This window comes from Panthera uncia (assembly GCF_023721935.1).
Source record: "Panthera uncia isolate 11264 chromosome E2 unlocalized genomic scaffold, Puncia_PCG_1.0 HiC_scaffold_19, whole genome shotgun sequence".
NCBI lineage: Eukaryota > Metazoa > Chordata > Mammalia > Carnivora > Felidae > Panthera > Panthera uncia.
Genome location: NW_026057588.1, coordinates 8,123,613 through 8,144,900, shown reverse-complemented (window position 1 = coordinate 8,144,900; position 21,288 = coordinate 8,123,613). Strand labels below are relative to the sequence as shown.

The window sequence follows — 21,288 nt, the reverse complement described above, 5'->3', positions numbered from 1 at the left end:
TTTTTCAACGTTTTTTATTTATTTTTGGGACAGAGAGAGACAGAGAAAGTTGTAGTTTTCTTATGAAAACCCTGTCTTGCCTTCTTTCCAAGTTCCCTTTACTCTCCATCCTGTAATTCCCTCCACTTCCGCTCCCACCCAAGGCCCAGAGAAACCACAATTCCCAAGAGTGACTGGAGGGGCGAGGGCGAGGAAATCCCACGGGCTGCTGGGATATGTAGTTATTTGTAACTCTTCCATCTCCTTAAAAGTTCTACTCGCCTTCAGTCAGCTCCAGGGGCTCAAGAAACTACAACTCCCAGCAGCCCCGTGGCAATGCATACACATCCTCAGTGAGGCGGACTGCCTTAGGGACTATTAGAAATTGTAATCTGGGGTCACAGCGTGGCTCAGTCAGTTAAGCATCTCTTTATTTTGGCTCTTTATCATGATCTCACGGCTTCTGGGTTCGAGCCCCATGTCAGGCCCCGCGCTTCCTGCTTGGGAATCCTCTCTCTCCCTCTCTCTCTGCCCCTCCCCTACACTCGCTCTCAAAATAAATACATAAACTTAAAAAAAGAAAAAAGGAAATTGTAGTTTGGCCCAAAGCACATCACACCTCATTTGTGCAGCGTGGGTACCTAGGTTTCCATTCGCCGGGAAGTGGCTCACCCACCCTGACCACAGGTACCAAAGATTCCTGACTCCAGAGAATCAAAGAACTCTCCCTCCCAGGAGCCTCTGGGGCAAGGGAAGCATGACTGAAGCAGGGGCTGCTGGGACTTGTAGTCCTCATTTTGTTACTGCCACATTCTTCTAAGGTTTCCCATCCACCGAATTCCATTAACCTCCGGACTCTAAAGAAGCTACAACTCCCAGGAATGTTTGGGGACTAAGACACACAGCCTGTGGGATAAGAAAAACAGCGGTTGCTGAGCGTTTTCAATGCTCTTCAGGTAACGGCTAGTGTTTTAGCTAAAACCTTCTGGCTCTAATGAGTTTGAAACTAGTCAGCAGCAAGTCCCAGGGACAGCGGGGACTTGTAATTCTCCTTCTGTGGGCTTTGTTGACTTCCTAAAGTTCTCTTTCATCTTTGACCCCGGTGGCTCAACGAAATTACAAATTAAAAAAAAAAAGTACAACTCCTAGCAGCCCCTGTACCAGAATGAGCCACTGGGGGGCGCCCGGGAGGGGGGGGGGCTCAGTCCGTTAAGCATCCAACTTCAGCTCAGGTCACCATCTTACAGCTGGTGGGTTCGAGCCCAGTGTAGTCGGGCTCTGGGCTGACAGCTCAGAGCCTGGAGCCTGCTTCGGATTCTGTCTCCCTCTCTCTCTCTGCCCCTCCCCCTCCCCCGCTCTCTCTCTCTCTCTCTCTCTCTCTCTCTCCCTCCCTCAAAAATAAATAAGCCTTAAAAAAAATCAATTGATTCCCTGATAAGGGTGCCGGTAATGCGGAGCCCCCAGCAATCTCTGGGGTCAGAGCTAACACGGCAAGCTGCCCCCCGGGGCGGGTGCTGGGCATCGCCATGTCTCTGTTCGGGGACCCAGACCATACCTGCGTGGCAAAGATAGCTCTCTTCATCATAGTGAAGTCCTCCTTGTCCAGCATCTTGTTCATGTCCGGGAGGCTCCCCCTGCAAGGTGACAGGGTATGCATCTGGGAATGGGTGATCAGTGGAGTCAGGGCCCAGGAGGATGCGGGGCTGGGGGTGGCACACTCACACCAGCAAGGACTCGTAAAGCTTCCTTCCGAACTTCTCTTTCACGGTGTTGGCCGTATCCCTAGAAGGGGCAGAGACACAGCATCACATATATGCCACCTGCCATTTATTGTCAGCTGCTACACCGAGGTCTGAGCGGAGAGGCCCTGGGGATTTGGAGCTGGAGGACGGGGACCTGGGAAACAGGCTCGAATCCCCTGTGCCCCTCATCAGCTGTGTGGCGGGGGACAGGTGGCCTTCCCTCTCTGACTTTGGTGACTCATCTCTCAGACGGGGATAAAAATAGAACCAACCTCAGAGGTCTGCAGGGAAAACTTGATGAAGTCACGACCAACAACGCACAGTGCCTGGCACACGGCAAACCTTCCAGAAATGTCAGCTATTATTAGGACGTGCACTAGTCCTGGTGGTGGCCATGCTAAGCCCCATGTTATAAAAAGGGAAAACGATGTTCCGAGAGAGGAAAGTTTATGTGCCCAAGTGAAGCTAGCAACTAGTGACACCCTGCAGCCTCAATGACATTCCTCTAATCCTAATCTTCTCATAGCTCTGGCCTCATTTTCTACCCCATCTCCCTTAAGCGCCCTGCTCCAGCCACACTGGTCTCCCTGTGGTTTCTCAGACATACCTCAGGGCCTTTGCATCTGTGTTCCTCTGCCTGAAATGCTATTCCCCAGATACACACAGGGCTCCCTCCCTCATTTCTTCTACTGGTCTCTACCCGATGGCAACTTTCTCAGTGTGGCCTGTCCTGACCATTCCATGTCCTGTCTCGCATTCCAGTCCCGCTTTATTTTCTTGCCAGAGCACTTTCTTGTTGTTGTTGTTGTTGTTGTTGTTTGAAAGAGTCTATTTTTAAGTGGTCATCTCTACACCGAACACGGGGCTCGAACTTACAACCCCAAGACCAAGAGCCACATGCTCTACCAACTGAGCCAACCAGGCACCCCAGAGCACTTTCTATAGAACTCTCTAGAATGTGAGCTCGGTGAGGGCAGGGATTTTATCGTCCTCATTTACAGCTGCGTCCCCAGGGCCTGGAACAGCGCCTGGTCCACGGTAGGTGCTCAGTGACTATCTGATGGCTAATGAATGGCTCTCGCAGATGAGGAAATTATCACAAAGCCACCAAGGGTCAGTGGCCCAAGTGGGACCTCGCCAGTTTGATGTCAGGGCCCTGGTTGTACGGTCACACTTGTCCTGTGTGCGACTCCTTACTGCCCCTGAGCTAGAGGCGTCTTAAGCAAGTGACTTCACTACGAGTTTTTGGGAGGCAAACTGCTCATGTTCCAGATAACAAAACTGAGCCTCCCAAAGCACATGGCTGGGAGTGGGAATGGCAGGGATCCTGGGCCGAGGGCTGCTGACCAAAGCTGCTTGCGCACAGCTTGGCCTTTGAGCGTTTCCACGTTGAAATTATTGGTCCGAGCCGGCATGATGAAGAAGGCGACCACTGTCTGCTCACTGCCGTTCACCTGGGCAGAGGAAAAGGCGTGGGGTGGGGGGAGGGGTCAGGATCACCCGAGAGAAGGCTGAAGCCACCTACCCTTTTCCACCCATCAAGACCACTGTGGCCCTGCCATGCTCCTTCCCGTCAAGGAGAATTAGAGTTATCATCCCCACTGGGACTCTGGTCTTCTTTCTGGGTCTCTACACTTTCCCTTCACACACGGGTTTCCCTACTTCCCGCCCCCACCCTCCCCAGTTATGTGCTGATTTCCTTTTCCTCTTTTTGTCTTCTCAAAGCCCAGGCCTTACTCTGAGTAGATAGTTGAGCCGGGCCAAGGCCTCTAGGAAGACATCGGCCCCCTTGTTAGAGAACTCGTAGCGGCCGGCGATAAAGAAATACAAGGTCTTGTCCAAGTTGAAGTCCAGGTGCCTAAAAAAGCCATAAGGCATGGTGGTGAAGCCACCTTGGTGAAGCCAAGGGTGGGGACCCGCTAGCCCTGGCCTTGAAACTACAAACCCCAGAAGCTACAGGGGCAAACAGCATCTTAGGCAGTACAGAGGCATCATGGGAGCTCCTGGGGGTTGAAGTTCTTTTCTCCCTAGATGGGGATCAATACTTGAATAATCCACCATTGTTCTGGCGCTCAGGAATGGAAGAGGCTGAGCCCCCAGCTATCCCATCTCTTACACTCATGAGTTGGGTTCCCAACCCCTTCCTCTCCCAAGACCTAGGTATCTGGTCCACGTACCCATAAAAATGGCCCCGCACAAACTCCTGGATTCGAGCCTTGCTCTGAGCATGGAGGTTCTGGAACTCATGCATGGCAGAGAACTTCTTCACATTCAGTCCATTGGGGGTCACGATATCTGGGATTTGTGGGGAGAAGGTCCATGTTTCATATCTTCATTTATTCATACCCGTCAGTGTGGTTGAATGAATAAACAAAGGAAAGACTCCTTTCCTTTCACATTCTTTTGGTTTTAGAAGCTCCCTTGGTGGCCCCGCTGCCCTGCCACTCAGACGCCTTCTTGCCCAAAGTCACTTGCTTACGTTCACAAGCTCGACCACAACTCCCAGCAGCCCCTGCAAATGGCTAACCACACCGGGAAATGAACTACCTTGGGGCTTCTGGGAGTTGTAGTTATTTTGTTTCCCCTATCCCACCCTACACTGGGGATGATTTAAACATCCCCATCCTGCTTCTCCCAGAATACACCCTCAACCTTCAAGCCTCTTTTAGGGTCCCAATCATTTCCTATCCTCCTTGAAATTAAAATACATCAATGAAAAATTATAACCACCATCAGCTCCAGGAGTAGAAGGAGCTGGCTAGCCAAAGGCCTCCTGGGAATTGTAGTTCTCACAATACACCCATTGAGAATGGGCGCTATAACCCGAAAAGAATAACTGATTCCAGGGGTGCCTGGGTGGCTCAGTCGGTTGAGCATCCAACTTGGTTTGGGCTCATGTCATGATCTCACAGTTCATGGGATCGAGCCCTGCGTCGGGCTCTGCTTGGGATTCTCTCTCTCTGTCCCTCCCCCTGTTCATGCTCTCTCACTCTCTTTCTCTCTCAAAATAAATAAGTAAACTTAAAAAAAAAAAAAAAAGAATAGCGGATTCCAACACCACTCTTCTCAAAATCAAAACCCAGTGAAACTCCATTCCCTCTCAGAAGACCAATAACTACATTAGCCGATAAGGTAACTTTACCATTTTGAAATGAATGTCAAAGGAACTACACCGCCCATTAGCCTCTAGGGCGTATAACCAGGCAGCTCCCTATTCAGGTCATCAACTTAGGGCCGGCTGGGGGGTGTAGTTCTTTGCTCTCTACAGTTAAAAAAAAAACCCAGCTAAGTATCGGCCTTAGCACAGACTGCCTCATTCGTGTCTAGGGACCCCAGCCTATTCCCTACCTGGTTTCCTCTTGAGCAGGTGCTGAGCCTCGATGGCAGTAATCTGGGACACAGTAGTAAAGATGTGAGCGCAGTGGGCCGCTGCCCGCTCCATGCAGTAGCGGTGATAGATTTGCCTCTCCCCTGCTTCCTTGTCCACATTGAACTGGGTGGGAAGGGAGGGCAGTCAGGTTAGAAGAACTGGGGAGAAGACTTTGGCGGGCCGGACTCCGGGGTCCCGGAGGTGGTTGGGGTTGGAAGCTGAACTCCTTTGTCTGAGGGAGGAGGGGGTGGAGGACTTGGACCCCTAGGTCACGGGAGAAGAGGAAGCTTGATCCCCCCGCCCCTGGGCTTCCCGGACAGCTTTGGGCTGTCCCGAACCACTCACGGCCCCCCGTCTGCCACACGTTCCCGGCTCACATTCTCCAGGTTGTTATAGAAGTCTACGGCACCGGCACACAGGTAGCGTCCCAGCAGTGTGGCGTGGGTGGTGAAGATTGTGGCCACGGGCAGCCGCCGGGCCCGGCACAGGCAGAGGCCAATGCCCGCCAACCACTCGTGGAAGTGTGCAACCACGTGTGGCTTCTCCTCGTTCTGGGCCAGGAACTATGGGGCAACAGGAAGAGGGCCACTGTGTCTCCATGTGTGTTGTGCAGACAACCAACAATCCCCAAGGTGGACAGGGAAGCAGGGGAGAGGTAAATCTATCGTCATTCTTGCACAGAGTGGATAGTAGCCCGCTGCAATTCCCCTAGAACAAGGAACTGTAAATCTCTGGGACGCCAGGCCAGCTGACCCCATCCTTCAAGGCTGATGGGAGCCGGGGGCGGTGGAGAGGTTGGCCCCACCTTCTAAGTGCCAGCAGGGCTGAAGTGGATGGTCTGAAGTTGTAGTGTCCCCAAGTCCTGGACGCAGTTCCTGGAGAGTCTTTTGTCTCAATCAAGAGTGGAGCTGTATCCAATACTGACTAAAGGACTACAACTCCCAGAATGCCCTAGGACCGGCCCATTCGTAAACTGGTTTCCCTGGGGCAGGAGACGTGAAGTTTCTTCAGCCTTTTAAAACCTAAAAGGGGGTCAGAACCAGGATCCCTGGTTCTCATATAGGCTGGAGACCCCCAACCGTCCAGGGCCCCCTCTGAGAGCTAAGTCCAGCCACTATCAGACTACAGAACTACAACTCCCAGAATGTCCTGGTGCAAGCCCTCTAGCCCGGCCAGCACCCCCCAAAGCTAACACTTCAAAATTTCTATACTGAGAAAATTAGAATGAATGAAGCTGGGGTTGGGAGTTTGAGCCTCTGGGCCCCTGGGTGTCTGTGTTCCCAAAGGTCAGAGCTAGGGCTTGGAAAAGGACCTACAATCCCAGAATGCCTTGGGAGAAGCCAGCCACCCCAAGGCCCCCAGCCGGCCACCCCTTCCTACCCCGCCCCCTCTGGCAGGGACTAATGGCCATCGTAGGTTGGGGCCCGGGTCAGGAGTGACATGGCGACCAGCAATGGGGCCTACCTCACCCAGGAACCAGGTGGTGAGGAAGCCAAAAAGGACGGCGTCGTTGGCCTCACGGTCGTACCAAGGCACCCCGATGTTGCAGGTGTCCCAGAGCTCCCCCTTCCAGCGCTCCAGGGCCCAGGCTGAGGCCCCCACGTCCAGGAGCACCACCAGGGGGCCCCCCTCGATCAGCCAGCGTCCGAAATACACCTGGGGGGCCCACAGGAAGACTCAGGCTTTTGGCCACACCTCCCTGGGCTCAGCCTCGGTGGCCCGCCCACCCGCAGGCAGCAGTCGGGGCTTAAAGCCTCAGTTCTTCCACCCTGTTTCGGTACCTGCTGCTAATTTCTCCCCCGCGGCCTTATTTCTCTACGTGCTGCTAGTTATTCCCACCACACTCTTTGTCCATCGCTGTTACATTTTCCCTGTGCCTCGCTTCCTTTCCAGCTTTGCGCAGTGGCGGTATCGTAGCCAATGAGGTTTATTAGAGGAGCGATTACTGCTAATTGAAAACCTTGCTTCCTTTCTATAACCGCTACCCTGGTTCCCGACCCACACTGCCTCCTTTCTCTTACCTATAACCATGAATGTCACACGGTCCTGTCTCTGTGCCCCCTCACTGCCTTGCTTTTCCACCCTTAGCATTTCTCCAACGTGCTGCCTTGTCTCTGTGTCTCCTGCCACTTCCGTCTTGCGAACCCGCCCGTTGCCTTCTCCCGTTATTTCTTCCTTCTGCTGCTAATTCCTCCCACTGGATGCTTCTTTTACTGTTCTCGCTGCCACCTTCTTCCACGCCCGCTGCCTTGCTTCCGACGCTTTCACTATAAATTTGTCACCTGCTGTCTCCTCCCTCTACCCTTAGGCCCATCTTTGGACTCTGCAGCTACCTTTCTAACACCAGCTGCTGTCTCCCCCACTGCCATGTTTCTAAACCTTGCTGCCACATTTCTCCGGGCGGCTGCTTTCCTCCTGAGATGATGGCCTAGGTTCTGGGCCGGCTGCCACAGCCCTGTGCGGGCGGCAAGCAGTCCTGGGCCTCCCGGACCTGGCTTTGCCCAGCCTGGGGAGCCTGACTCTGATACCCCTCCCCCTCCCAGCTGTCGTCTGCCCTTTTGCTGGGGGGGGGGGGGGGAGGCGCTATTCTTAGGCCCCCAGCACGTGGGGAGCAGCTGCCATGGGGGAGGGCTGGGCTGTCCTAGGGTTCCTTAGGGACGTGGTCCCCGGCCTCTCTGGACTCCAGACCCCACCCCAGACTAGAGGCTGTGAATGAATGAAGGAACCACTGTACTTCTTCCTCCCAGACCTGTCTGTCCTTTCACCCTGCTACATCATGGCCTTTTCCGCCGGAGGCAGCCGCCTCTCAGTGCTCATCCGTCAGTCCTCAGCCGGGGCTCTGGGACTCTCCCTTCCTGTCTTTAAGTTCTCGGTCTGCTCCTCTGAAACTCTGCCCCCTGTCTCTCTTCTCTCCATCGGTACTCTATCTTCCTCTCCCTTCTAGTTCCTTCTCCTGGAAACGTCAGGCTGCCTCTCTCTCTATTGCTGTTACCCCTGTGGCTATCGCCACCTTTTGGAACATTCAATCTCTCTCCATCCATCTCTCTCCCTTGGTCGGCCTGTCCACCTCACTGCCGGCTCGGCTGTTTATGATAACGATGATGACGATGGCCGTGGTCACAAGAGCTCATACACAGTACTAATTGAGGCCAGGAACCAGGCTGAGGACTTTATTAACTAACAATCCTTTCCCCCAAAACGAACAAGGTAGATGCTATTAGTAGGTTTATTAGCCAAGGTCACACAGGCAGGAAGTGGAGAAGGTGATTTTGAACTCCAGGCTCCAGAACCCCCACTCTGGCACTCCTGCCTCACCCCAAGCCCATCTCCCCCCGGGTTCCACCTGGCTGTCTGTCTTTCCGCCTGGCTCTTTTTCTCTCTGTGGGTCTGAGGATCTTGGCCTCTGGGAGCCATCTCTCAGTCTGTCTTATGCACCTGCTGTCGGTCCGTCCGTTCACCAATGTCTTCAGCTTGGGGTTCACCCACCCACTTCATGGGGTCCTGCGTCTGTCTGTCTGTCAATCTTACCTCCTCTGTGTCTATCTGGGAAAGTTCTGGCTCATCCCATGTTTCTGTCCATGCCTCCCTCTCCCCGTGGGGCTACCCACCCTCTCCCCGCTGTCCCTTCTCCAGCTGCCGCTCCCACCCTGACTCTGGGCACCCACCTCCCCTCCCCTCGGCCAGGCCATGACCCACCTTGCAGCCCTTGCTGTTCATGGAGTCCAACGTCCTCTTCAGGGCTGGGGTTGGGGGCTCGAGCAGTTCCACCTGGGTCCTCACGCCCTGCTCCGTGTACGGTCCCACCAGGTAGTAGTTGTCACCCCATTCATCCCCTGTCACTTTCGCCTTCGTCTGTAGCACCGTGTAGATGCCGCCCACTGTGGGCCCAAGTGCGTGAGGGCAGGCCCCAGCCGAGGTCCACGGGTCTGGGACCTGGGGCAGGGTAGGGGGCCATGGGAGGTACTGGGGCCCCACACCTCTGGCTTAGAAGGAGGAGGGGGCTGAGAGCCCACCCTTCTGAGTCAGAGAGATGATGGGATAGGAGTTCAAGGGCAGTACTCCTGGATCTAAGGGAGAATGGGGCTGGGGTTGGGACTCAGGGGGAGAAAGGGGCTCAGGCTAAACTTCGGAGTCTGAGACATGAAAGGGCTAGGGACTCGGGCTCCTGGGTCTGAGGGAATTAGGGGCCGGGGTCCCAAGGATGACAGAAGCTGGCAAGGATCAGCAGGACTCAGGTCCCTGAGTTCCCAGCTTCTGGGAGCTGGGTTTATAATCTCAGTCAGGCTCTAGGTCACGGTAGGGGAGAATCTCTCTCCATGGCCCGATTCAGCTTCCCACAGCTGCCCAAGAGAAGCCTGAATTGTCATTCCTTGCCCCCAGGGACTCTGCTGACCTGTCCCCCAGTTTCCTCTCCCCAACTGAGAACACACGTGCAGGGCCCCGCTCTGCCCATAACTCCACTCCAGACCCAGAAGTCTGGGCTCTCAGCCTCCTTACCTACTGGAGCCTGGGCCCTGGGGATACATGGCTCCCAGTTCGAGGGCTGCTTGCCATGGGGTGAGACTCAGCCCCATTCTCTCCCAAGACTCAGCAAAGCAAAACCCCAGCTGGTTTTCCAAACCCAGAACTTCAGGACCTTCAGGGCCTGGGACGCAGAAATCTAGGTCCCCAGCCACTCCCATCCTAGGGCCCAGCCCCTGACCAACTTAGGACTTCCCAGCCTTCCCTCATTCCAGTACGCATGTGTCTGAGGCCGCAGGCTTCTGTACTCCTAGAAACAGAGCTCACACCTTCGGCTCCTTCAGAGTCTAGGCATTCAGACCAACTCTCTCCCACCCTAAGATCTAAGAATTAGAGTCTGCAGCCCTTCCCATCTTTACTCGCAAGTGGCCAGCCCCCAAATTCTGCCACCACGACTCATGCATCCTATCTCCCTGTTGGCTCTCTCCCAGATCCAGAGTTTATATCCCCAGACTCTTCCCCCAGGGCCACAGGTCTGAAACCCAGCCACTTCCCTAGTTTTGCACTAGAAAGTGCTAACCCCCCATCTCCTTCCCGGTTCAGGACCCAGGTCTCTGGTCTCTGGGAAGCCTCCCTCCGGGACCTAGGAATCATTCATTTTGGCCCCCTCTTCCCTAGGACCCAGCAATTGGACTTCCAGCTTCCTTTCATCTTCACAGTCAGGCGACCCATCCCCACCCCGCCAGGGTACAGGAGACTTACCCCGGCCCTCCCCAAGGACACAGGAGTCATAGGTTCCTTGCCCAGAATCCAAGAGTATCATGCCAAGTAACTCCGTCCTCTAGGACTCGAGAGTTTCGCGCCCCATCCCCGACTGCCCTCCTGGTCCAGGACCCATCGCCTGGCGTGCTCACCCTTGTTGGCCACCTCCCAGGCCACCTCGAAGAGCACTGTATTCTCCAGGTCGAATTCATCCTCCCAATCCTCCAGTCCTGGCAGTGAGGACATGGACAAAGTGCGGCTTAGAGGCATGGCCGACGCGTGAAGGGGGCTCCAGGGTCCACAGGTGGGGGCTCCCGAGGTGTCTGGGGAATGCAAAGGGCAGGGCGCGGGGCCAGGTAGCTGGTGCCCGACGGGAAGCTTGCAACGCCCTCGGCTTCCTATTGCACGACCGCACCCCCGCCCCAGAGCTCTGGGCCGTAGGCTGGAGGCGGCCGCAGCGTCACTGAGGCCGGCGGGGCCCCTGCAGTGAAATCTTGCGGCCGCCAGGCGGCGGGGCCCGCCCCCCGGCCAGAGCCATTGGTCCGTGCCCGGGGGAGGGAGCGCCCGCGTCTCCTCATTGGTGGACAAGGTAGGGTTTGCTCTGCTCCGCCCCCCCAGCGGTCAATGAGAGCCTCAGGGGGCGCGGCTTGTCGCTGCGCTAGCGGATTGGCCCTCAGCTCTGTCAATCCTAAACTTGAGGCTCCAGCGTTACCAGAGAGAGGAGAGGGTGGAATAAGGAGGAAAGGGAGCGTGGGGGACGTGTGGTTGCCCAAAGAAGTCTTAAGAATTTTGCAATCAACCTCGGCAAGGAGGCCTGGGTAAAGGGAGGGGTCAGGAGGCGTTGGGAACCGACCCAGGAGTTCCGGGCACCCTTCTACCAGCTCAGCCTCGGCGGAAGAGCGGGTCCTGAAAAGTGACGCCACGCCCACACAAGGAGAGTTTGCATATTTATGAAGGAACGCCGAGATCTTTGGAGGACCTAGCCGTCTAGAGGGACCAGAACGCCGCGTTTCTAGCGCGTTTCCGTTTCCGCTAGGATATTGGCGGTTGGTGAGCATCATGGCAACCGTGGTAAGTGCGGCGTGCGGAGAGCGGAGGGGAAAACCCGCACTCCCGAGTCGGAGCGGGAAGGGGACTGAGGACCTGGATCCTTGGGTCTAAGGGAGGAGGGGCCTGGGGGTCCGGACCCCTAGATCTGAGGGAGGAAGGTGCTGGGGGCCCGGACTTCTGAGTCTAAGGGAGGAGGGGGCTGGAGACTGGACTCCTGGATCTAAGGGAGGAGAAGGTTGGGTGCCCGGACCCCTGGATCTGAGGGGAAAAGGTGCTGGGGGCCCGGACTCCTGAGGCTGAGGGAGGAGGGGCTGGGGACTGGACTCCTATTATCCTGGATTCAAGTGGATATTCAAGGGCTCAGTGATCAGATCTGACTGCATCGTGTTATGGGAACTCCAGCTTCCCATCTTCTGAGTGCAATCAGCAGCCAGTTCTCCAGTCTTTTGCCCTGAAGTCTAATGAGGGTTGTATAAATGGCACCTGACTATAGGAGAAAGCCCAGGTGGGGACCTGTCCTGTGTGCTTGAGAGCGTGAAGTTGCTTAGCCTTGAGCCACAAGAGTGTTGAGAACCTGGAGGGTGTCCGTGGGGATGGGGTTCCAGAGGTGTGGGATCTCGTCATGGAATTGTTTTGGCCATTTTCCTGTTGCAGCACCTCATACTCCGTGTGGATGCTCAGTAAGTTATCACTTGAATGTTTGAATGAATGAGTGCATGTGAGCTCTGTAAAGGAGAGGCCAGCGGCACTGGCCCAGGCACCAAGTACTCGCCCAAGAAACATCTGGAAGAAGAAGGGATGTGGCCTTAGCTTGGGGGTTGAACTGGGTTTCCAGCTACTTGGGTTCCCATAGCGACCCGGAGGGATGGGGCAGGGCTTGAGTCTGTGGCTGCTGCCATGGCAAAAAGGGGGTGGGTAGGGAAGAAGAGGAAAGATAATGGCCACACTCCTGAGACCCAGTTCCCAGGAACATGGATGAACCGTTGGAAGTTTGAAAGGGATGGTGGGTGCTGAGTTTTAAAATGACCTCTGCTTAGGGCGCCGGGTGGCTCAGTCCGTTAAGCGTCAGACTCTTGGTCTCTGCTCAGGTCATGATCTCACGATTGGTGAGTTTGAGTTCAAGCCCTTCATTGGGCTCTCTGCTGATGGCGCTGACAGTGTGGAGCCTGCTTGGGATCTTCCCTCTTTCTCTGCCCCTCCCCCACTCACTCTCTCTGTTTCTCTCGAAATGAATAAACTTAAAGCTTTTTAAATGATCTCTACTTCCATGGGGTCAGTGGACAGCACAGCGTAGGAGAGGCTTCTCGTGAAACGGAAGGCCTTGTAGGACGCAAGTCTATTTGTGTTGGGATCGTTAAGGGTTGGGATTTCTGGGGGCGCCTGGGTGGCTCAGTCGGTTAAGCGTCTGACTTCAATTCAGGTCATGATCTCACAGCTTGTGAGTTCGAACCCCGCCTCGGGCTCTGTGCTGACAGCTCGGAGCCTGGAGCCCGCTTCGGATTCTGTGTCTCCCTCTTCTCTGCCCCTCCCTGGCTTGTGCTCTGTTTCTATCAAAAATAAATAAGCATTAATAAGAAGAAGAAGAAGAAGAAAAAATGCTAAAAAAAAAAAAAAAAAAAAAAAACAAAGAGAGAGGGGGGTTGGGATTTCTGGATCCACGTCCATTTATTGCCTCAAGTGGGGTCTGATGGGCTGTGTGGAGATGTGTGGGGGTCTAAACTCGGTTCCGGAGACTGAAGGCTCCACTAGGTTGGATGCCTCAGTCTCCTCTCCTGGTGGAAGAAGAGAGACCTGTAGGAGGCAAGAGGTGTTCGAGGCAGGTGACCAAGGCACTGGATCAACAGGTTGGCTTCCTAGGCCTTCCTTTCCTTATTAGAAATTGTGAGGGGCGTGTGCCTGGCGCAGTCAACAGAGCGGCAACGCTTGATCTCGGGGTCTTGAGTTCGAGCCCCACGTTGAGTGTAGAGATTACTTAAATAAATAAAGTTTTTAAAAAAAAAAAAAAAAAAAGGAAAGAAGTTGTGAGACACTCCAGTGTCGGCAAATGATACGGCCTAAGACCCACCGCCCAGATTTTTTTTTAACAGCCTTATTGCAATATCATCCCCCTGCTGAACAAGTTGCCCATTTTAAACGTATAGGTCGGTGTCTCTGGTGCGTTCACAGTTGTGCAATCGTCACCTCCGTCAGTTTCAGGACATTTTTCATCCTCCCCAGAAGGAAACCCTGTACCTCTTGGCCACGATCCCCCAGCCCTCCCGTACCCTCTGGCTCTAGGCCTCTAGGCCACCACTAATGTGCTTCCTGCCTCTGTGGGTTTGCTCATCCTGGACCGTCTGTGAGCTTTTGTGTCTAGCTTCTTTCACTTAGCATGATGTTTTCATTTTTTTTTTAAGATTATTTATTCATTTTGAGAGAGAGAGAGAAAGAGCAGGGGAGGGACACAGAGAGAGAGAGAGAGAGAGAGAGAGAGAGAGAGAGAGAGAGAGAGAGTCCCAAGCAGGCTCCATGCTGCCAGCACAGAGCCCGACGTGGGGCTTGAAATCACGAACCGTGAGATCGTGACCTAGGCCAACATCAAGAGTCAGACGCTCCACTGACCGATCCACCCAGGCAGCCCAGAACTTTCTTTTTATGGCTGAATCCTATTCCAAGCGTGGACGTACCACGTTTTGTTTATCCAGGCATCTGTTGACGGACATTTTGGGTTTTCCCAAGTAAATAAATAAGCTTTACAAAAGCGTATGTGGCTCTTGGGGATAAGGCTGCCGTGGACACTTGTGTGAATCTTCTGGGCGTTCTCGAATTGTCCCGGGGAGGTATCTACTCCTCTCTCTCCGCTATAGGACAGGAGATGGTGGCCGGCTCCTCTTTTCGGAGAGCTGGCGATCCCGGAGGACTTGGTACTTGCTGGTTGAACGAGCTCAGCATTTCCGTACAGCACATCATTCACCCACCCCGCAAACACTGCACCCCAAGTGAACAAGCGAGATGTGGGCTGTACCCTTCATGGGAGTCCCGTCTATTGGAGCCGAGAACATTGATCTGACAGTCTCCCTCCTATGTGTGAGATCGCACAGGGAGATAGCAGGCTCCCAGAGGAGACCTTTTGTTCTGTCCGGACATCCGGAGACCCCAGAACTAGTCGGGCCCGGGCAAAGGACTCTGGGATGTGCACGTGCAAAGGCCTAGTGACAGAGATCCAGGCAGCGTGGCACAGGGGGCTGGGCAGTCGGGGGCCAGGCCACGTCCAGCTTGCTATTCTGCGTTCGTGTCCGTTACCAGGGTTGCGGGAGAGGGAGGGGGGCTTCTTTCTTAACCACATAATTCCTGGGCACCCAACAACGGGCTGAGGCCCCGGGGACAGAGGTGTCAACGAGACAGACACGGTCCTTGTCTTTCTGGAACTCGGTGTACTGTGGTCAGTCAACCAGCATTTAGTTGGTGGCCAACGAGAAGGATGAGAGTGACAGGTGTGTGGGCTCTTGGCCTGCCCACGGGGAAGAGGCACGAAAAGGACTTCCTCCCAGGCCGTGGGCGGGAGGGACAGAGGAGCTGCTGAAAACGGGGACCGCGAGCGCGCGTCTGATGTGTCTTCCTCCGCTCCCAGACAGCCACAACCAAGGTCCCAGAGATCCGAGACGTGACGAGGATTGAACGTATCGGTGAGTGAGCGTGGGTCACGGACAGGGACCTAGACCCTGCCTGCCTTCAACAGAGCCCTGCCCAGGAACCCTGAGAGGGAGGTGGCCTGCCTACCACCTTGTCCCCCTGTCTGATGATGCAGAGAATCCCGAGTTGCAGAGCGGGCTCAGCAAGGCACGTGGGGGCCCATGCTGGGCCCCGAGCCCACGCTGCCCTTCTGCCAGCTTGGTTACCAGCTGCCAGCTAGCCCGGTCAGGCTCCTGGGCGTACCAACGTTTTGCTAGGAAATCGTAAAAGCGGATGCTGGCTGAGCGCTTGCTGGGGTCGGCCCGTGCACCCCTCCCACGCTGTGCCATTAGTTCCGTGAGGGCAGGGACCAGCTCTGGCTCGTTTCTGGCTGTGTCCCCAGCAGGGGCCTCGGCAGAGTGGGCGCTCCGCAGCTAACCAGCGAACGCGTGAGTTCCTGCCGAATTCTCTCGCTATCCCCGGAGAGGGTGTATGGCGACCCTTATCCCATTTTTAGCTGAGGAAACCGAGACTCAGAGCAGCCAAGCCACTGGTCCTGGCTCACGCACCGAGGAAGCTGTGAAGGCAGGAGCACGAAGCTGGGGTGCAGTGGGGCTCGCGGCGTGCAGCCTCCAAAAAGTGCTTTACCTGCACGGAGGAGGCTGTACTCATTCTTTTAACGTGTATTTATTTTGGCGGGGGGAGGGGCAGAGAGAGAGGGAGACACAGAATCCGAAACAGGCTCCAGGCTCTGAGCGGTCAGCACAGAGCCCGATGCGGGGCTCGAACTCACGGACAGTGAGATCATGACTGGAGCTGAAGTCGGACGCTCAACCGACTGAGCCACCCAGGCGCCCCCAGTGAAACTGTATTTACAAAAACAAGTGACTGGCCTCCAGGCTGTAGTTTCCCAGCCCGGGTCTGGTGTGCACCATCGAAATCCCACGTCTTTACCTCTTACTGGCCGTGTGATCTCGGGCAAGGAATGTAATGTCTCTGGGTTCCCTCAAGTTCATGTTGAGGGCCTGAGGCGGTGACTGAACCCCAGAAGCACTCCGGGGTGATAATCGCTGGGACTCACTGTTTCTCAGGGTTACATGGAACGAAATAAGAACGCTGTGAGGCCATTAGGCTATAAACACAAAATAATTGTGACCACCACCAGCCATCCTCCCCAGTGAGGGAGAGACTCGGGCCCCCCATTTGACCAAGGAGGAAACCAGGGCTGAGGGAAGGAGCCCTTTTCCTCAGGCCACACGTCACCACGAGCCGGCTGGTAACCGTGCCTTCTGGTTCTTTCCCCCAACGCAGGCGCGCACTCCCACATCCGGGGGCTGGGGCTGGACGACGCCTTGGAGCCACGGCAGGTAGGGTTGGGGACAGTGGGATGGGAAAGCTGATCCGTGGAGGCCTCAGGTGGGGAGGGCCACCTAGGCCCCTGGGGTGACTTAGGAGCTCCCGGAACTTTGGCTACTTACTGATAAAATTCAGCCACACGTAGAGATTTTTTAAAATTTCTTTATTTTTTTTTATCTTACTGTTTATTTATTTGTGGGGGGAGGGGCAGAGGGCAGAGACAGTGGGAGACAGGGAATCCCAAGCAGGCTCCATGCTGTCAACACAGAGCCGGGCACAGGGCTTGAACTCAAGAACCGTGAGATCATAACCTGAGCCGAAACCAAGAGTCAGACGCTTAACCGACGGAGCCACGCAGGTGCCCCTAGCGTCTGAATTGTCTGAAGATATTGGGGCGGAAAAGGCTTTCTTCCCTTTTCCCCAAGTCCTAGCTAACACCGTGCCCTTTCATGTCACTAGGCAGGAGGGGCTGGATATGGGGTGGCAGCCCAATAGGAGGTAACCTGGTGTATTCTCGCCTCGCCCCCTGCAGGCTTCCCAGGGCATGGTGGGGCAGCTCGCAGCCCGGCGGGCAGCTGGGGTTGTGCTGGAGATGATCCGGGAAGGGAAGATCGCCGGGCGGGCGGTCCTCATCGCTGGCCAGCCGGGCACGGGGAAGACAGCCATCGCCATGGGTGAGAGGCCTCTCAGGGCAGGAGCTTTTCTGGTCTCTTACACAGGAAGATAATCCTTCCTGTGTAAATCAAGCTTGGGTTCAACCACATTTAACCAACAACCCAAAATGGCGGGGTCTTAAACTCTCTGGTTCGTTCTCTCACATAGAAGAGTCTGACTGTAGGCCATTTAGGCACTTGCTGCCATGTCAGGGTCACCTCATATTCCAAGAGGGTTGCCTAAGCTCCAGCCTTCGCGCCCATGCTCCCATGTAGGAGAAAGGGGACCTGCAGTGAGGGTGTACTTCCCTCCCTTTAAACGTCACTCCCTTTAAGCGGCTGCCTTTGGGCTCCTACACACTTTTGCTTTTGTCTTATTGACTAGAGCTTAATCGTCTGGTCACAACACGTCTCCACTGCAACACGCTGAGACATTAAAACATTTCTTGTGTTTGAATGTGGGCCATTGCTTCCTTAATAAAATGGGGGCCCAGGCCCTGGGCCAGACACCGAGGACATTTAAACGTTTATTTATTTTTGAGACAGAGAGAGACAGAGCATGAACGGGGGAGGGGCAGAGAGAGAGGGAGACACAGAATCGGAAACAGGCTCCAGGCTCCGAGCCATCAGCCCAGAGCCTGACGCAGGGCTCGAACTCACGGACCGCGAGATCGTGACCTGGCTGAAGTCGGACGCTTAACCGACTACGCCACCCAGGCGCCCCTAGGACATTTAGATGAGTAAGACCGAAGCCTTGACTTTTCGGGAGTTTCCATTCTGGGGACACAGTGTGCTGTGATGGACAGAAGAGACTCCTGGCCCTAAGGAGGGAGCAGGGGAGACTTCCCAGATGAATCAGGAGCACAGCTAAGACTTGCAGGATGCCGCGGAGTCCCTGGGACAGACAATAGGGAACGGGCTGTCCAGGCACCGAGCGCGGCACACGAGAAAGGGACCAAGAAGGGTTCCCGCCTCCCATTGGTCAGAAAGGTTCAGTGACTTCCTGTCTGTGAGACGTGGCTCGGTGCTTGGAGTGGCTGTAAGAACAGCCCCCCTGTCCTCCAGCCGGAGAGGAGACCCGTCCTCGTGGTGGTTCCCGTGCCTCGTGGTGGAGCCAGGACTCGAACCTGGGTCTGGCTCGAGCCCCCACCCTTAACTACCCTTTCAGCCCTCTTTTGGCCTCTACTCTTGCTCATTACCCCTGAGCCTGGAGGCTAAACAGATCCTGGAGATTGGGAGAGGGGCTTGGCCAGATTATAGGGTCAGGAGGTTGGCCCCCTGGGCAGCGCGACGGCTCTAAGCCGTCACTGCCTTCCTCTGCGTCTCCCTGACCACCCCCAGCGCCGAGCCCACCTCAACTACGCTCCTTCCCGAGGAGCGAGAAGAGCTGGGTTGACCCCGAGTAGGTTTTGGGGACCTGGTGCCAGGCTGCCCCCACCTAACCGGGCCACCTCTTCCCCAGGCATGGCACAGGCCCTGGGCCCTGACACCCCGTTCACAGCCATCGCGGGCAGCGAGATCTTCTCCCTGGAGATGAGCAAGACAGAGGCGCTGACGCAGGCCTTCCGGCGGTCTATCGGGGTTCGCATCAAGTAAGCCCGGGACCCGGTGCAGGGGAAGAAGCCAGCTCCCGGCGGCCTCGGATGACCCCTGCCTTCTTCGGCTTGTCCTGTGCCCAAGGGCTCATGGGAGTTAGCGATTCCTGAGGGCCCGAGCGTTGGGCTCTCTTGATCACGCCCTTTCTCTGCGCAGGGAGGAGACCGAGATCATCGAAGGCGAGGTGGTGGAGATCCAGATCGATCGGCCCGCGACAGGGACGGTGAGTCTGCTGAAGGGTCGGGTGGCGGCCGGTCCTGGCTGAGGTCAGCATCCATGGAACGTTCTTGAGCTGCGGGTTGGACCCCCCTCTACGTGCCTACGGTAGGGGGTCAGTTGAGTGGACGGTTTATCCCATCTGTGAGCGACACCGTGAGCAGTTAAACCAAGTGGTGTCATGACAGAGAATCTCTGGAAGTTTCTCACCATGAATCCTTAATGGTTCAACCTAAGAACCTGTTCTGCGGCATCTGTACAGCTTAGAGCAAAAAGTTTTCCTATCCAGCTTACGTAGCTGTGATTGGTAGTTGTGATTCGCTGCCTTTTTTTTTTTTTTTTTTGAGAGAGAGAGAGAGAGAGAGAGAACACACAAGCGTGTGTGTGCAAGTGGTAGAGGGGGAGCCAGAGAGAGAACGACAGAGGATCCGAAGCGGGTTCTGAGCTGACCGCACAGAGCCTGACGCGGGGGCTCGAACCCACCAACCAAGAGATCATGACGTGAGTCGAAGTCGGACGCTTAGCCAACTGAGCCCCCCGGGTGCCCCGTCACCCTTAGTCGCTCCCTTTTTATGAAGCTAAGAATTTTAACACTTTTGTCGTAAAAGTGTCGCAAATACCCTTAAAACCACCATGAAGGGGCTCCTGGGTGGCTCAGTTGGTGAAGCATCGGACTCGTGATTTCGGCTCGGGAGACGATCTCAAGGTTTGTGGGATCAAAGCCCCACATTGGGCTCTGTGCTGACGGCACAGGACCTGCTTGGGATTTTCTCTGTCCCTCCCCCACTCTCTCTCTCTCTCTCTCTCTCTCTCTCTCTCTCTCTCTCTCCTTTTTTACCAAAAGTGAAATTTTTTTTTTTATAAGTGGAGTCCTGCAGCATAAGTGACTTTTCGTGGCTGGCTTCTTTCACATGGCACGGTGTTTTTGAGTTTGTCGTTTTCTCTCGTTTGTCGTTCTCTTTTACACGCTTAAGTGACAGTTTCTAGAAACATGCTAAACGACAGGACACTTAGACATGCCTCAAGCCTGTTGACCTCACACAGAGTCACCTTCTGTCTCTGTGTCTCGTACTGTGGACACCGTCTCTTTTCTTTGCTCATCGTTTTCAGCGGAAATAGATTTAAGATGTATAATTACATTGACTTGCACTTCTTAATTTTTTTTTTAATCTTTATTTTTTTTTTTGAGAGAGAGAGAGACAGGGTGCGAGCAGGGGAGGAACAGAACGAGAGGGAGACACAGAATCCGAAGCAGGCTCCAGGCTCCAGGCTCCAAGCTGTCAGCACAGAGCCTGACACGGGGCTTGAACTCACGAACCGTGAGATCATGACCTGAGCCAAAGTCGGATGCTCAACCAACTGAACCACTGAGGCGCCCCAATAAATAAATCTTTAAAAATAAAAATAAAGGCATAAAACCGAAATCACCTTTATCTCCCTCCTTAATCCCAACTCTTTTATCCTGCCACCTGTCCCTGCAGAAAGAACAAACTGGAAAGAAGAGACAGGTGGATCTGCTGGAAAAGCCTTAAGGATGTTGACTGTGTTATCTTGTGGGGAGGGAGTGTGGTGTTTTTGTTTCCTTAGCTGTGTTTAGCTTAGCTCTGTTGTCTGGGTTTGTGATCGATAAAAAAACAAAACAAAACAACAACAACAACAAAAAACACCTGTTATTTGGATATGAAACAAAGAATGGGAGAGTGTGACCCCCATGTCGTGGGACCCCTAGTCCGTGTTGGTTTTATGGATTTGATCTTCTAGGTAGGTTATTGGGTGTTTGCTTCCTGGGATTTTAGTCATCGGTTTACTGAGGTGCAATTGACCTACAAAAGCTGCACACATCGAAAGTTTGCAGGGTGTTAGGACGGGGCGCCTGGGTGGCTCAGTTGGTTACGCGTCCGACTTCGGCTCAGGTCATGATCTCACGGTGCATGAGTTCGAGCCCCGCATCGGCCTCTGTGCTGACAGCTGGGAGCCTGGAACCTGCTTTGGATTCTGTGTCTCCCTCTCTCTCTGCCCCTCCCCTGCTCACGCTCTGTCTCTGTCTCTCAAAAATACATAAATGTGAAAAGCAAATAAAAAATAATAATAAAGTTTGCAGGGTGTTAAGTTTTGGCATACGTGTGTGCCCACGAGGCCATCACCACGGTCATGACCGTGACTATATCCACCACCCCCAGAAGCATCCCTGCGTCGTGCCCATTTTGAGGCTGTGTTGGGGAGATATTGGGCCCCCTCTGAAACTCCTTGCCTGGCATGTCCCCCCTCTCAGGGCTCTAAGGTAGGGAAGCTGACCCTTAAGACCACGGAGATGGAGACCATATATGACCTGGGCACCAAGATGATCGAGTCCCTGACCAAGGACAAGGTCCAGGCTGGGTGAGCAGCGGGGACTACGCTGGGTGGCCGGGGTAGGGGAGCTTGGGCCCTTTCCTGTCCTCACTCCTGCTCT

General features: G+C 54.8%; 2 protein-coding genes and 1 pseudogene across 2 annotated transcripts in view; 2 read left to right on the top strand and 1 right to left on the bottom strand.

Moving 5' to 3' along the window:
* The window catches only part of GYS1 (glycogen synthase 1), a 17,303-nt gene extending 6,519 nt beyond the window's left edge, over positions 1 to 10,784 (bottom strand). Inside the window, exons 1-10 of the mRNA XM_049620806.1 lie at positions 10,467 to 10,784; positions 8,788 to 8,969; positions 6,556 to 6,747; positions 5,469 to 5,654; positions 5,070 to 5,214; positions 3,899 to 4,016; positions 3,459 to 3,579; positions 3,069 to 3,175; positions 1,702 to 1,761; positions 1,535 to 1,613 (exon numbers count right to left, since the gene is read on the bottom strand). Coding sequence (XP_049476763.1) covers positions 1,535 to 1,613; positions 1,702 to 1,761; positions 3,069 to 3,175; positions 3,459 to 3,579; positions 3,899 to 4,016; positions 5,070 to 5,214; positions 5,469 to 5,654; positions 6,556 to 6,747; positions 8,788 to 8,969; positions 10,467 to 10,584 — 1,308 coding nt within the window. The 5' untranslated portion in view covers positions 10,585 to 10,784. The remainder of the gene's footprint in view (positions 1 to 1,534; positions 1,614 to 1,701; positions 1,762 to 3,068; positions 3,176 to 3,458; positions 3,580 to 3,898; positions 4,017 to 5,069; positions 5,215 to 5,468; positions 5,655 to 6,555; positions 6,748 to 8,787; positions 8,970 to 10,466) is intronic.
* On the top strand, positions 6,983 to 7,059 carry LOC125916211 (uncharacterized; annotated as a pseudogene).
* A 252-nt stretch (positions 10,785 to 11,036) lies between the features above and the next one.
* RUVBL2 (RuvB like AAA ATPase 2) overlaps positions 11,037 to 21,288 on the top strand; it is a gene marked incomplete at its 3' end in the record, with an annotated part of 14,450 nt that continues 4,198 nt past the window's right edge. Inside the window, exons 1-7 of the mRNA XM_049621991.1 lie at positions 11,037 to 11,385; positions 14,975 to 15,029; positions 16,327 to 16,382; positions 16,904 to 17,045; positions 18,487 to 18,616; positions 18,777 to 18,843; positions 21,109 to 21,215. Of these exons, the coding sequence (XP_049477948.1) occupies positions 11,374 to 11,385; positions 14,975 to 15,029; positions 16,327 to 16,382; positions 16,904 to 17,045; positions 18,487 to 18,616; positions 18,777 to 18,843; positions 21,109 to 21,215 (569 nt within the window). The remainder of the gene's footprint in view (positions 11,386 to 14,974; positions 15,030 to 16,326; positions 16,383 to 16,903; positions 17,046 to 18,486; positions 18,617 to 18,776; positions 18,844 to 21,108; positions 21,216 to 21,288) is intronic.